Here is a 15,539-nt window from a genome sequence, read left to right as displayed (position 1 = left end):
GTCTTAAAACTATTAACCCAATTAAGCTTATGGCCATGTCCAACCAAAATGGTAAATTTAGCTCCGTTTTGAAATATAGTTCTACAAAAAAAATATTTTTAAATAAATAAAATCAGGTCATATTCGTATATTATCTCCAATCGAATGAATTAAAAATAGCTGCCTCAATAATTTATTAGTAAGTTTATACTTTAAATTTATTGGTTAGTTTAATTAAATTACCTTAGCCAAATAATGGGATAAGAAGGGGTTACGTTTGGACAGTTTGATGCTCCTTTAGCCAAATAATGGTGTGACAGTCTCTATAAAATTATAGTTCAGTCATCGATTGGAGATGAGTATTTGGGCAAATCATATCAATTTTTTGGTTTTTGAACCTTTAACTCTCTCCATTGGAGATAGCCTAATGATTTACAATCACACATGTGTTATAGACTTGTTATTTATTTTTCGTTAAAGCTAGGTGAAAGTTATGGGAAAGTTATAGACCAATTTTAAATTTTATCCTTGTTTACATGCCCATGCACTATGACAATTTTCCGCTATACACGAAGTGAAATTAGTGTTATTATTTTACTTGTATTATAACATGCGTGTAACTAGAAGTGGGGCGTATATAACTCTGTCGCCTAAATATACCATAGCACATGGATTAGTACACCATGTGTTTAGTGTTCTCAGTTCATATAAAATTTCTCAAATAGGGTGAAAACTCATTTTCTCTCCATAATTCGCAATTGTCTGATTTTGTTCGGTGTGTTGTCATTAGTCTCCCATGTTACTCCGTTCTTTTAAGTTGTTCAAGAAAATCGTTAACTCGACTGAGGTAGTGTCACATCCCAAACTCGTCTCAGATGTAGCACGATATTGTCCTCTTTGGGCCCCAATCACACCCTCACAGTTTTGTTTCTGGGAACTCACACGAGAACTTCCCAGTAGGTCACCCATCCTGGGATCGCTCTCACCCAAACTCGCTTAACTTTGGAGTTCTGACGGAACCTGAAGCCAGTGAGTTTCCAAAAGGGCTCGTGTTATATGGAGGTGGGCATGTACATATAAAAGCACATCACCCTCTCTGTTGGTCGATGTGGGATGTTACAATTCACCCCCCTTAGGGGCCCGACGCCCTCGTCGGCACACTCACACCACACACTATCGTACAGGTTGCAATCATAAGCAACTCCGACACTGTTGTACATGTTGCTTCGACACTGTCGTACTTGTTGCAATAATAGGCAACTATGACACTGTCGTACAGCAAGATTGATGAGCACCTGATTTTATTATGCTGCTACTGATATGTAATGATTTGGAATATTTCTGGATTTACTGTTGATTTACATTTGATTTCATACTTATACGTAGTATGATTTTCTAGAAACTATACAGGCTTTACAGCAAGGGGTTATAACGTTTTCAAAAGGTTTTTATTAAAACTTTATTTTCAGGCTCACTCACCCTTGTTTTTCGCCCCTCCAGGTTTTAATAGCTGAGCTTTCTTATCAACGATGATTCGTGGTAAATCTTGGTATTGGAGATTACCTTCAATGGTATGATTCTCAATCCACTCTACTGTACTTTACTTATGCTTTGACATCACATGTGAAATGGGTTCACTTCCGCTCACAGCGCACTCTTGTATTTAGGCACTTTTAGGTTTAAATTCATTCACATTTTCCACCTCACTACACTTTATGACTTTGTCATCTTCTAGGTATCGGCCAGAACAACTCGATTCGGAGTCCTAATGAACAATCCGGGTTGAGATGTGTTAGGTCGAAACTTCACATTTTCTTCATTTGGTTTTATTTACACAACGATCAAGTTCACTGACCTCCCCAACAAAATGGGTTGCAAGAGAGGAAAAATAAGTTTATTTATACATTTAAAATAGTACATAACAACTTGTTTAGAATGTCAATAACGCGTTGCTTTTTTGTTTTAATTGTAATTTAGAATTTAAAAAAGACAGCTTACTCAACAGCTGCAACTTCCTAACCAATTATATTTGTCTCTTTACTTTTATTTGCAAGATACGCTATACCTTCAACAATGGTTTGCTTGCTCCAATAAAAAAGTAGATGCTAAACCTTCCTTGTATTGTAATAATAAACAAATCTCCCAACTTTTCTTTGTTTGCTCCTCACGAATTCTCTCATTTTCCAAAATATATTACCGAGAAAATAAAAAATACTTCGTTGGATGTGTGAGCACACGAGAAATGATAAGAACGAGGATATCCGAGGTAAAGTAAGAGTGCCCACAATTGAAGATAAGATGTGAAAATTAATTAAGATGGTTTGGACACATAAACCAAAGACCTATAAATGCTCCAATTAGAAGATGAGACTATGATATGGAGGCTCACGGCAAAAGAAGTAGAAAAAAACCTAGAAAGACTCAAAAAAGAGACTTCAAAAAAAAGATACAGAGCACTTGCAGCTCATGAAAAACATGGCGCAAAACCGATCCATGGATTTTAAGATAAAAATAAAACAAGTTTTACTCGAGATTAAATTGATTAACGCATATAATAATGTCGCTTAACTATCACTATAATTTGTAACTACTATATAAAGCACAATTCTAACCAACAAAGCATCATCCCACTAGTGAGGCGAGTCGACGAAACAATGTCCCAACAGCTCTGCATCCGAGAATACTCCCCGTCTTAACGTCGACCAGGAAGCGGCCTCTCGAGGCAGCTCAAGAAACACTAACAAGGGAAAGCACATCCAATATTTAAAGTACACATTTAGTAATATGCCCCAAACGCTGTTTACAACGCCAAGTAAGTTTGCACAGGTACATTCAAGTTAGGCACTTCATGTCAAACCGAAACATAGCTACCACCAAATTTACGTTCCACGACGCATCAAAGGACTCCGTGCATAAATTGGCAAGGGGGAGATGGACCTAGGTGTTGTGAGGACAGACGCTATTCTCTACTAATTTACATAACAACACAATGCCTCTGAGAAATTACACCGGCTCCATAGATTTCCAAGAGGATCTTGTCACCAAAAGTTGTGGGTACCTTCGATGGTTTTGCCCACGATCCAGGATAGGAGATTCTGACTAGGTAAAATAAACAGAACTTACTGTCGAGGTACTACTGGCTGCGTATTTGACTGATTACTTTGCCCGTAGAACCCCATACCCAGTGGCCGATAATAACCCCCAGCAGCCGGCTGCAACTGCTGCTGCTGCTGAGGCTGCGGCTGCTGTTGCGGCGGACTGGGCCTTGACATACTCATTGAAATATGTGGAGGTATAGGCGGTGGAGGCGGTAAGGCATTTGATCCATATCCGTAAGGAATTCCACCCACCATAAGACCAGAAGATTGGACATATTGATTCGATGGTGTAGTTGCAGTAGATGGTGATGGTGCCGGAGGTGGTGGCAGCGGACTAAAAGGACTTTGCATCTGGTTACTGTGGGACATAGGCTGCATGGTTGCTGATGACGCGATTGGAACACTGGTCATTGCCTGCTGTTGGAGAGGCGTAAAAAAGGCTGCATTGCCACCATCAGGATTGTTACCATCAGACATTTGTTTCTCAAGCTTGGGCCGTTTTTCTGGAGGAAACATGGATAATCCTGATGTAAAACCAGCTGATTTCAGGCTACCAGTCATAGAGGCAGCTTCTTCAGCAACAAGAGATGAAAGAACAGACGTTAACATCTGTGCAGAAGAGGTAGATGCAGCAAGCTTAGCAGCCACAGCAGCTGCTGCTGCTTTCTTGTTCTCTTCATCGGTAGTTTTTACAGGGGCAAAAGAAACCATAGGCTGCATTGGAGGCTGAGGTGGGAGGCCAGTTTGTTGGACTAATGGTAAATTTGGTTCCAACCCCCTGGTAGATTCAGGTGTCGTGTTAACAATATTGCTTTCGGGGTTCAGAACCAGGGGCAAACTCAGTCTCCTTTTAATATTACTTACTCTCTCAATCTGATGTCGAGCAACCTGCATGGAAACAAAACAATCCTGTTAATCGCAAAGAGTAGCTAGTACAAAGGGAATTGCATTATAAGATGTGGTTTGATATGCTCTACTCCAAACCAACTTTATACACAGAAAATTAGTTTGCGTCTCCTAATCTTGAAATGGCCAATTTACAACTCTAAACTAATTTTGAAGTTCAGTGGACTGCAAATTTGGCATGTAAATTATCCAACCCACCTGAAAAAAAATTTAAAAAAAAATAGTTCCTATATATACATCACAAACATAGAATAAGCTGCTGGAGTTTGGACAGCCAGCATTCAAGGCAACACGCCATATACACGCAATTTCGCATTTACGCGCCAACATTTAAGCTCTTCCAAGCCAAGTACTTGATGCATAAAAGTAGGAGAACTTTAACGAAAAGCTCCCGGTACTGTTCACTTTAACGAAAAACCACATTTTTACACTAAAAAGTCAATCATGGTACTATTCACTTTACCCTTTATTTTGTCCTTATAGTTAAAACTCAAAGTTTTCAAGCCTTTTTCATTAGTTTTCCTTAAAAGTAATTCAAAAAATACAAAACTGTGATCTTGGCACGTCACTAATTGTCAACTCCTCTATGATCATCAATCCCTGGGAGATATATTTCTCTTTAATCAACAGTTAGATAAGAGATCAAATTAAATTTAAACAGTGTTCAATCAACGGCAATGAATAATTGGAAATTGGCAGGCAATTGCTAGAAAATATTTGTACTGCTATAATTCAAATAACAAAATCATACTTTGAAATTGTGGTTTAATAAATTAAAAAATGTATTTTTTCTAAATTGTTTAAATAAAACTGGATGCATTTTTAACTATCTGCCTGTCCAGTGGGAGAATATAAGTTCCAAGATGAAAATGCAAATTTAACATCCCAAATTTAACATTTTACCACTGGAGCAAAATAGTTTTGCATCTTGGAATATTCTCATGAAGATGACACCGGAGATGTAAAAGGCCTATTTACATCCTCGGTTTTACATCTTTGCACTGGAGTTGCCCTAATCTTTAAAAAAATAAGCGTTAATGGAAAGAAATTTAGGGTTTCCTGCTTGTTTGTGAGCCACAACAACCTTGGAGTGACACCAAGGCACCTTCGGTGCGAGGCTGAAGGCCAGCGTGATGCCAAAACATTTCCAGAAATCAGTAAAATTAACTCAATCATCCCTAAACAGTAAACACTAGGGTGTTTACAACCTACACTGACTATTTCTTCACACTATTTAACGTAATTTGTGCAGAATGTCTATATCCATGGGTGGTTGTTTCCAAAAAATAAAATTAAAAGATTGAATTTGCTTCTCAGAGATATGCAGAAAAAGGAGCCAAGGGAAACTTACCCCCTCCCCTCCCCTCCCAACCAAAAACAAATACATTCAATAACTCCAGCAAAATAACCTCCGCCCAACCCTAGCTAAGTCCCAACTTAGGATAAATTTTTGTGTACCCAGAACACATAGCGGTACACCACATGTCATAATATAAGTGAACGACATGGTTGATATGTCCCACTTTTAGGGTATATTTCTCATGTCCCTTCACTTATATTATGACACGTGGTGTGCCACCTTGAATTCCGGGTACACTGAAAAATCTCTCCCAACTTCGAGTGGAAAACTCTCTGATCTTTATCATTGCCAAAGCCTGATATAAAGGCCACAAGAAAAGAAAAAAATTCTAAATTATGAGGAATGGTATTGGCCATATTTTATGTACATTTAAAAAACGAGTTTAAAGATCATTTTATTTTATCAACCTACAAACTCAACGAAATAATATTTCTATTTAAAGTCCTAAAAAATGAACATACAGTTGGACGGGAAAAGATTATTAATCAAAGATCTTAGAAATTTATACTTTCTAAAGCCTACATTTTACTTATTTATTTTCTTTTAAAAAGTCATCTGAGAGTAAGCCAAAAAATGATGCATATTGATGACATTATGACAGATACAAATTCTGTTGAAATTTTCTGCAGAAATTTAAAGTCGTTGTACTTTTTAGTCAAAATTAAAATTTTCTGTCAATTCAGTATTACTTCTGTTCTGGGAATTTAATATGCTTCTATACAAGTTTGTTTCTCAACTCTTCTCAAGATTATGATAACTAGAACTTGTTTATGCAAAAGGACCAAAGATAATACACAAGCTAAAACAAAGCCGCTTAAAATATTAGTTGCCTCGCATAGAGACCTAGAACTGATACAGGACAGATTTGAACTGAACTGACTTGGGTTAAGATTAGAATTGACATGGGAAAGAGTTGAAGCAAACAAAAGAAACAAGAGAAAGAGCATATGCATCAAAATACAAGCTAGTATCACTAACCGCCTACACTCTTGACAGCCATCATAGTTAATTGTGTAGGATATGTGCACATTTAAATGCATATGTTAATTAAGACCTAAGGTTCTGCTACAATATACATGCATATAGGAGTAACATCAAGATTCAGTTTTCCTACGGTTTAGTTTACTGTCAAGCAAACATTTTCCTACAAAACACCACCAAATTAATTCTTATTCTAACGACAAACATCATCTAGCCGTTTCAATCAATAGATCTCAACATTTGAGGAATGCAGGAATCAAACTCAAGACTTCATTATCAACAGAATCAAGGCATTGAGTTGATGATACCACAATTTCTATTAGCTATAAAGATTATGAGGAACTGACGTTGACAACTAGTTGATCTTGATAACATTCAGTGATAAAACCCCTTGTAAATCAAATTATAAAGACTAGGTATATGCCCACCATTTCCAAGAGAAAGAAAGACTTCTTAATTTTAAGAGGGGCAATTGAAGTTTAGTTAGCTACTTTTACCTGCAATTGAGTGCGAACCACTTCCAGCTTTGCTTCCTGTAAATATTAGCATTTAGTCATCAATATCTGAAATCTTAAACAAAGCCACACAAGTGATAACATGAGTGGAATAGAAAAAAAAATTGTACTTGATCCTGAAGAGCTTCTTTGAGTTGCAAAACCAAGGCAGATCTTGTTGCCTCCAAGCTCTCAAGTTGCCCAACAGATTGATTAAGTGCATCTTCTTGCTCTTTCAAATCATCCAACAGTGTGGATCCCTGCTGAGTTCCTGATTACACAGTTTAGAACGGGAAAATCAATAAAACTATTCTACATGGCACTAAAATACATCAGGAGATGTTCAACAAATTTAACACAAGACCAGTATCATGTTTACTGAAAGCATCAAAGAGTTCAACCATCTACATTACATTACATGCATGAAAATCTAAACAGTGTAAATATCAGCATACATATCAAATAAAGGGATTTCTTTGATCTTAAGGTTCTCGATGGAATACTTATATTTTCAAATCCATCATATTATTTTCAAAATTCAGCAATTTAATTTTTTCAAATAATACCTTTTAGATATCGCAATCATAAATAATATCATATAGCAACTAACTGTTTTAGAGTTCCTCAAATAACTTAAATCAGCATAGGGAAACAAAACATACACAAGGATAGATGTGGATTCAATGCCTAGCAACTTGCTATTCTACTTACACGGTCATTCCTAAATAGTAATACACAGAAAGGGATACTCATTTTAAATGATACTTGTTTTAGGATTTTTTTATTTCTAAAGTTTGAAACTTGCAATTGTTACTCCTAGAACGACGCTCGAGACGGACATGGTAAAAGACTAGGATGAGATTATTCCAGGCCAACCTATTAATAGTAATAGCAGCCAGTGTACTAGCTTGATTAATCAAATAAACCAATTCAATTTGCCCCTAGCAGTCTATCGATGCTGCAGAATTTACATCCGAGTAAAAGAATAGACAGAGTCACAGAGCCTTTTGGAAATACAACTCATGAAAAAAAAAATGAAAATGCAGTAATGCACACAAAATAACTTGGACAATGAACCAATAGTGTGACCAAAAAAAAAGAGAGGAGAGCTTGTCATTCTGATGTGAGACTTTTTCAATCACTTGGCAGAGATTAATTAAACCTCTTTAAGACTAGGAAACAAGATAAGTTGCTACTTTTAATTTATCTAGTCATTGGCTGAATGGACGAACAGGTCAGAGAAAGAAAGGTGTAGGAAAGAGGTGAGCATTAAGAAGGAAGAAGGGAGAAGGTGAAGAGGGGGCAAAGTAAGATCTAAAATCTATACACGAGTCTATGCACTTATACTGTACAACTCTAAAGTATGTACTGACATCCATTTGAAAAACAGACGAAACAAAAATGGCCAAAAACTGCTGCAAAGTATCCTCAAAGGTTCTAAACTTCTAGCATTCCTTTCCCTCACAAGCACCACATAATACAGCTATACAAAGAGGAAAAGGGTCAAAACATCTTTTTCCTAAACTATCAAAAGAAAACAGTACCAGAAATATTTCACTCTCAAATTATCAAAATAAAATGACCATCTTAATAAAGCTACATGAGAGTTCATTCAAAATGATCATATTGTCTCCAAACAAGTCCATCCTAACCTTTTTCTGTTTTGACACAAACAAATATTCCAACTTAAATTGAAAATGTGCAAATCAGAGGACACGATATCCACCATACAAATAACCTGTATTTTAATTATCCTAGCATAAAATTGTATAAAATAGAATTTTTCTGTCAAGTAAGAGGAGTACTCTGATCTACAATAACAGTATAAACAGGTGTTCCTCGAAATTCTGAAGAAACCAAAGGTCCAATCCCCCATAATATCCCAGTAGAGAACTTTATGTCACAAAATCTCCACCCCCTCTCCCCTAAATTTGTCAAAGGTCCTCCAGTTTCTTCCGAACCCAACCACCCAAAACACAGCCGTCACTCTACTTCTCCCAAAACTTCTCTCATATGTCCTCAGCCAAAAAACTCACGCCCTTGACAAAATAAACTAGGACAAGATGTTGGAATTGCCCAACTCAATATTTTCCTTAAACAAACTTAACCATAATATAAAGCAATTGGGAAACAAAGAATCATGTCATGCACTTTCAGCTTCTACTCTACACATGATACGATGACAGGAAGAAAGACAAACAGAATCAAAGAGTCATTCCCATTAAGCACTTGAAGCTATTACTAGTACCTTAAGTGGTACCATAGCCTTCAAAACCATAGAAGATGGGTTGAAAGAAGAAATGAGTTGTCAATCAAATTTCCGTGCATACAATTGTTACAAGAAAATCCCCAAAACACATGGCTCTCCTTCAAGAGTGCCATCAACCAGAAATCACAAATCCACCACTATTCAAAGGCCATTGAATGTTAACATTACAAGATAATTCTCTCCAGGTCTTAATTATTTTGTAACCACTGCTTGTCCAAGAATAAATGGTTTGCCCTATTGCTACTTGTGGACCAACAACAGCCACCCCTTTATTAAAAATATACTAATTTTTTTCTATCTGACAAGAAACACGCAAAACCACACACAAAACATTCCACCTAGACCACACCAACTATAAATGCAACCAATCCAGATGCTGGATTACGTTAAATCCAGCATCCATAAAATGCAACAAAGAGGAAGCAAGAAATTTAATTTGTCCAGCATTAAAGTCAACTCCTCTCTATCTTAAATAATTCTTCTCTTCCTTTACAACCATGTAGATAGGCCCTCCTATTAGCCAGGGTTTAAAAGCTCTCTTAGTGGGCAGAGTTTAAAGGCTCTCCTATTGGCCAGAGTTTAAAGGCTCTCTTATTGGCTCAGAAAGACCTCTGTCAACAGGGCATAGCTATTTCTTAGAAAAATCAAGCAACAAGTTACACCAGATTTGTGAACTGCAGGAACAATGTAAAAAGATGTGCTCAGTTGATTCACCAGCTAATATAAACCGGAGACAGCAATGAGATAATCAGACACAGGATCTTTTTAAAGCATAGCACAAGTCCCCAGACACATAAATAGAACAATGCCTTCTATCAGACTAAGCTTGACTCAAAGAGATATTACTGGTATGAGACAACAAATTTGAGACATCCACAAACACCGTGTCATTTGGGATTCTTGGAATGATTTAAGTTCCAAGACAAGGCTACAGAGGATAATATGGATCTAAGGAGGATACAACCGGATTATGATCAAACAATATCTATAAACATCAAGGAATGAAAATTGAAGGGATGAATCACCTACCCTAGTATCTTCCAGAATTGGATTCTAGTTCCATTACAAACAAGAAGTTTTGAACTAGGAGAATAGAAATAGCCCTGAGAGACATATTTCCTAGGGCATTGAAGATAACTTCCACTCCCCACCATTCAAATGCAATAAATATGTTTTTGGTAATCAATTGATTTGTAGAATTAGCATTATAAACATACAACAATTAAAGTCAGAATTAACAGGACCTAGTTTTCACCCCATAAAAGTTATGTTTTGTCATCTAGTTCTATGACTATCATCGAACAAAGTAACATATAATCAACATTTATGAACTTAACCACATGTCCTAACTCTTACCATGAATCAAGGTGTTTTCAACATCTTCATCAATTTTACCCACATAAAGTACAGCAGCATTACACTTGTCTAAAGCAGCTTCTTCCGTCAGATGTTCATCAAGAACAGGTTGAAATGCAGTAAGTATTTTTTCTGGCAGACCTCCAACGGCCAATTTCTGAGGTTTAGAAGAATAATAAGGCATGTACAAGCTCACAATAAATAAGAGTACAATTATAGGCATTGAATATAAACCAACATTAAAGACTGCCCAAAGTGCTTACAAGTCTAACTGAGTGTGCATCCCTCTTCACTATCTTGATAGGATTTGAACTTTTTCCATTGCTTGCAGGTGGAGCAGGAGGATTCCTTCCCATCATATCATCTTTAAGACTATGCCCTCGAGACCCAAAAACTTTTCTTTCTTCCCAAATGTCAACCTGGACAAATGACGTAGCTTACTTACAGAGGAAGTAATGAGACTAGATTGCTAGGCACAAATGATCAAAAGGAAACGTAAATAAGAGTGGACACTAAACTGGTTCACTCTAGTCCATTACATGCTTGTCTTCCGGAGAGTGGGAGCAATCTACCAATTTTTTTGGGTTAATATCTGCAAACTCAGTTGGCTAGGTAGTGAAATCCTCTGGAGTATCTAAAAAGGACTTAGGTTCTGTTTCCACTTTGACGAAAATACAAACACTACAGAATCGTCAAAGTTTCTCCAGCCCATTACTATAGATTTAAGTCACTTAACATTGTAGTCTCAGGTCAAGTAAATGCATGCATGCATGCACACATCCAAATATCTATTGATGGTAGCATAATCATACAGCTATTCAATACTGTTATTTGTAAAACAAAAGAGAACATTCATAAATGCTCACCAGTCTTGTGGCAGCTTTCTTTCCCTGTTGATCACCATTTTCATAAACATGCTTAAGAGCTGCAGGAAGGAACTTCCAGAATTCATTCACAAATTCACTGCCCTTTCGCCTACTGTTTTGCAATATGTCATTAGCCAAATATAGACAAGCCACGCGCTGATCTTTCTGGGCAGAATTAAAACATTTATCCCACATTTCAACAATCTGCCTTGCTTTCTTTCGGTGAGGAATACACCAACGAGATAAAGCTATTTAAATGATTAAGGAAGCACATAATATAAACATCAAAGTTGGAGCTAAGTGATCAGGTAGTACATTACATCTATGTACAAATCTCATAAAATAAGAACTAAGGTATTATCAATACATCCAGAAATCAATATATGTGCCTACATTATCAAATATGTTTACCAGAAAATTTACCGAAGAAATATCATTTCTAAAGGATACAGTATAAAAGACCATATAGGGTTGCAGCTCTGGACGAAATTGTTGTACAGTTGCAAATTATAGGGCCCCGTTTATTTCACCTTCTTAGGTGGGAGCGGACTAGCTAGGGTAACTAATCCCATGCTTGGTATGACCAAGGACTAACTTACATGAGACTAAACCGGACTCGCCTAGACTCCACGCCTCACTAAATCACGCTAACCAATCCTGAGTAATAGCTAGGTATTAAGCCGGACTAGAAAGAAAAGGGCATGCAAGCCCAAATCAAACCCAGAAAACATAAAACCCAGTCCAGACTCCCTGATCGCAGACCCTTCCCCATCTCCCAGCTTCGAGCCAATCACATGCACCCTTCGCCCAACCATCCTGCACTGTTAACCCAACCCCACCCCGCGCCCCCCCCCCCCCCCCGCGGGGCCCCCTTTTTGCTTCAATTTAATCTCTCTCTCCATCTTATATACCTGCTGTACCGTAACTTCTGCACTAAGCCCAATTCCTAAATTTTCAATCTCTTTCTTGCTTTGTGGTTTGATTTTGAAGATTTGCAGTCGATTATGAAGTTCTGAGAGGAAGTGAAGAGGGAGAGAGACATTGACACATAAAAAAAAAAACGGTTCTCTTATAAATAGTAAGGGCAGAAAAATAGTTGGGTGAAAAAGTAATAAAATAATAGCTTTTTTGTTTTTATAAGTATAAAAGAGAATTAGAATATGGCAAAATAAAACTTTGGGTCTAATATTTTAGTATGTAGCTTAGTTCGGCACTGCACCAAACTTTGCTATTCTTATACTGCTTAGTCCAAGCCAAGCCAATCCAACTTAGTCCTTGACGCTAATCTAGTCCAAGTTAGTCAAGCATAACAACTGGGGCCTAGAACTCTTAATATTGATGTCATCTAAAATAAAGTAACATGATGTACAAGATGCAAGAGATAAGTTCCCATGACAAATTTAAATCACTGTTCACTATTTATCTAATAAAGCAGCACAGCTGCTAAGGCATTTAGCAGCAATCTCTACAGAGAACTTAAGTGGTACAGCCACTTGCCTCCAAGAGCTCATGTTAAGTTTATGCCCCAGGTCTGTGAGCCTTAATTACCAGTAGGCGGGAAAAGGTAAAGAAAGAAGGAAGTCATTTAGGAGCGTTCAGTTTTTTGGCTCAAAGAAGTCATGATGGGAAAAAAAAATTTAAAACATAACTTCACAATGGATATAACTTCAAGATAGCAGATATTGCCATCATCAATGCATCACTTAAGTTTTATAAACAAAATATTACAGAATTAGAACGAGAAACAATATATCGTTAAGGGGAGGAAAGAGTGGGAGGCATATAAATGCACAAGAATGATCCTCCCTATAATTTGAATAGTTACATTTTCTTTTATAAGAAAGAAATGTTACTGCTACTCAACAAAATGCAAACAAAGTGGACAAGATATCCACCCTAGAACATACATCGTAGTACAGTCAATAAACTTAATAAAAATCACATTCTATGACATCAAAATAGTATCTATCGAGAAGTGAATGGCAAAAGTTATTTACATAATCTATGCTATTATTAAGGGAAGTATAGATATAAAAAGGACCAACATTTGCAAAAAAAAAAAAAAAAATATATATATATATATAGGCACTTACAATATAAAAAGAACCTCCAACGTGCATTCTATCCTCAATAAAAGAAAATAAAATATATAATTTGGATAACTAGTAACTAAAATTCATTTCAATAAAATAAAATACACAAATCTCTACACAATCTTTTTAGCACTCTCTCTTCCTCTACAATAACTATCATCACTCTCTCTTTCTCCTCCTACAGTAACAGTCATTCTAACATGCAATATATGTGTGATAGTTGCTTGTAAACTATAGCACAAAGAGAAAACATAGATACAGTTGAAACTTCACCAACTAATGCAATTTTAACGCTGCCAAAAACAAGAGCATACAGAAAAGATACAAACTTTAACATTACAAGTTTCTTCACAAATCTAAAATTAGGGAAAAGTATAAATTTGTATTGAATTAGATTCAGCAAGATCCTAGTAATATAAAACATATATTAGTGTTTTATTCTTACCAAAAATTCTTATAAAAGAGTATGTTAATGAGTAGATGCGTAATACAGCTACACAGAAACAAATGTGATTCCCTCCTTGTAAACATCATTACCAAAACATAAATTAGCTAACCATGAAGTACTGTACACAGGGGATTTCTTAAGAGGATACATTCAATGCATTGTTGTGAACTGTTGAGTTTTGAAAGCTTGTCAGCCAATATCTGTCCATCAAAAGCTTCAACGTTACTCATTATGCTGTTGCTCAGTTTTTTACATCCCCTGCTGCCATAAAAACTGTATTGTTATGCCAAAAAAAATTAAAAAATAATGCGAAAAATATATTTAGAACTTGTAAAGTTTTTAACTTTTGTTTCACCCATTCAAGTACAAGATTGCATCAACAGAATAAACAATTCTTTACACTAATCCTGGTACTCAATACCGTTCCGTCTTGCTACATATTTACATGCAAGCAAAGTGAAATAAACACGTAAATTATAAAAATGCCCCCAGTTCCTGAACTAAAATTTGAAATTAACTAAATAAAGTGAAAAATGTAAGTACAATTTGTAAAGTTTATAACTTTCTTCGACCCATTCAAGTGCGGGATTCAATCAACAGAATAAACAATTCTTTACACTAATCCTGCTACATATTTCAGTGCAATCACAGCTAAAAAAATTAAACCGTTTCCTAATTTAAAATTTGAAATTAGCTAAATAGGCACTTCATGGCCTTCATTACTCTCAAAACCCACCAACCTCATACGACTGTACTTCCATTTCATCAATCAATTCGACTCTTATTCTTTATCTATAATTGTATTGGAACACATACTTCTCCACTACTCATTAATTCCCGATGAAAAAAGAAGCTTTAATTTTCCACACAAAAACGAAAATTGACAAAACCAAATTCTAGGGTTTACACAGACATGCGTCGTCACGCACAGTTTTCGAACGGAAACGCCGTTGAGGAATCGAACCAGGGAGAAGGACGGAAATGAAGAAGAAGGAGGAACGACATGGTTCGGAGACTTACCGGAGCAGCAGCGGGTGGACGTCGCTCTCTTTCTCTCTCTTCTTCCGGCAACTGAGGCCCAAGTGCGCTCGGTCCCTCTCCTTCCTCCTTCCTCTGCGGTCTGAAACGACGCCGGGCTGTAGATATTTGCTGTACTCTTTTTTGTTTTGCAAATTTTATTTTCTGCTTTAACTTTGTTTTGTTCTCTTTTAGATTTTTTTTTTTTAACAAACGATATTATTTACAGAGATGAAGTGGACTTAATCTCACACAGGATAGTAATAATATAATTCAAATTCGCATTTGACGATAATTGAACATAAGATCTCTTATTTACAACTGAAGAGGAATATCAATATATCATAATACTAAGTGACTTAATTTTGTTTTCTTAGTTTATAATTGTTTTGTTCTCGTACTTTTACAACATTTTGTTTTAAGTCCCGTGAAGTTATTAATCACAGGTCATCCCCGGATCTAAAAATCCTGAGCTTAAAGATCAAATGATTCGGATCGTTGAAATATGATTCAACAGCTACAAACAGGAATCTCTCTAAAGTTATAATAATTGGATCAAACTTCAACAGCTCGGATCATTTGATCCTTAGACTCAGAATTATTAAATCCGAAGAGGAACTGGGTTTATTAATCAGGCATCATGTCTTTTAGTTGAGACACAAATTTAATTTT

General features: G+C 36.3%; 1 protein-coding gene across 1 annotated transcript; it reads right to left on the bottom strand.

Moving 5' to 3' along the window:
* Window positions 1–3,098: 3,098 nt before the first annotated feature.
* On the bottom strand, window positions 3,099–15,023 carry LOC103955153 (regulation of nuclear pre-mRNA domain-containing protein 1B). The gene is made up of 8 exons (XM_009367024.3): window positions 14,871–15,023; window positions 13,999–14,108; window positions 11,310–11,557; window positions 10,707–10,862; window positions 10,444–10,600; window positions 6,950–7,089; window positions 6,822–6,857; window positions 3,099–3,965 (listed from the first exon to the last, which is right to left on the bottom strand). Exons 2-8 carry the CDS (start codon window positions 14,078–14,080, stop codon window positions 3,099–3,101), a joined length of 1,686 nt encoding a protein of 561 aa, XP_009365299.2. The 5' UTR covers window positions 14,081–14,108; window positions 14,871–15,023.
* Window positions 15,024–15,539: the final 516 nt, after the last annotated feature.

Source organism: the organism of the source record quoted next, unplaced genomic scaffold, assembly GCF_019419815.1.
Source record: "Pyrus x bretschneideri cultivar Hongxiangsu unplaced genomic scaffold, Pyrus_bretschneideri_v1 Contig47, whole genome shotgun sequence".
NCBI classification, from domain to species: Eukaryota; Viridiplantae; Streptophyta; class Magnoliopsida; order Rosales; family Rosaceae; genus Pyrus; species Pyrus x bretschneideri.
Note: the sequence above shows the minus strand (reverse complement) of the source record. Positions and strands in the feature narration are given on the sequence as shown.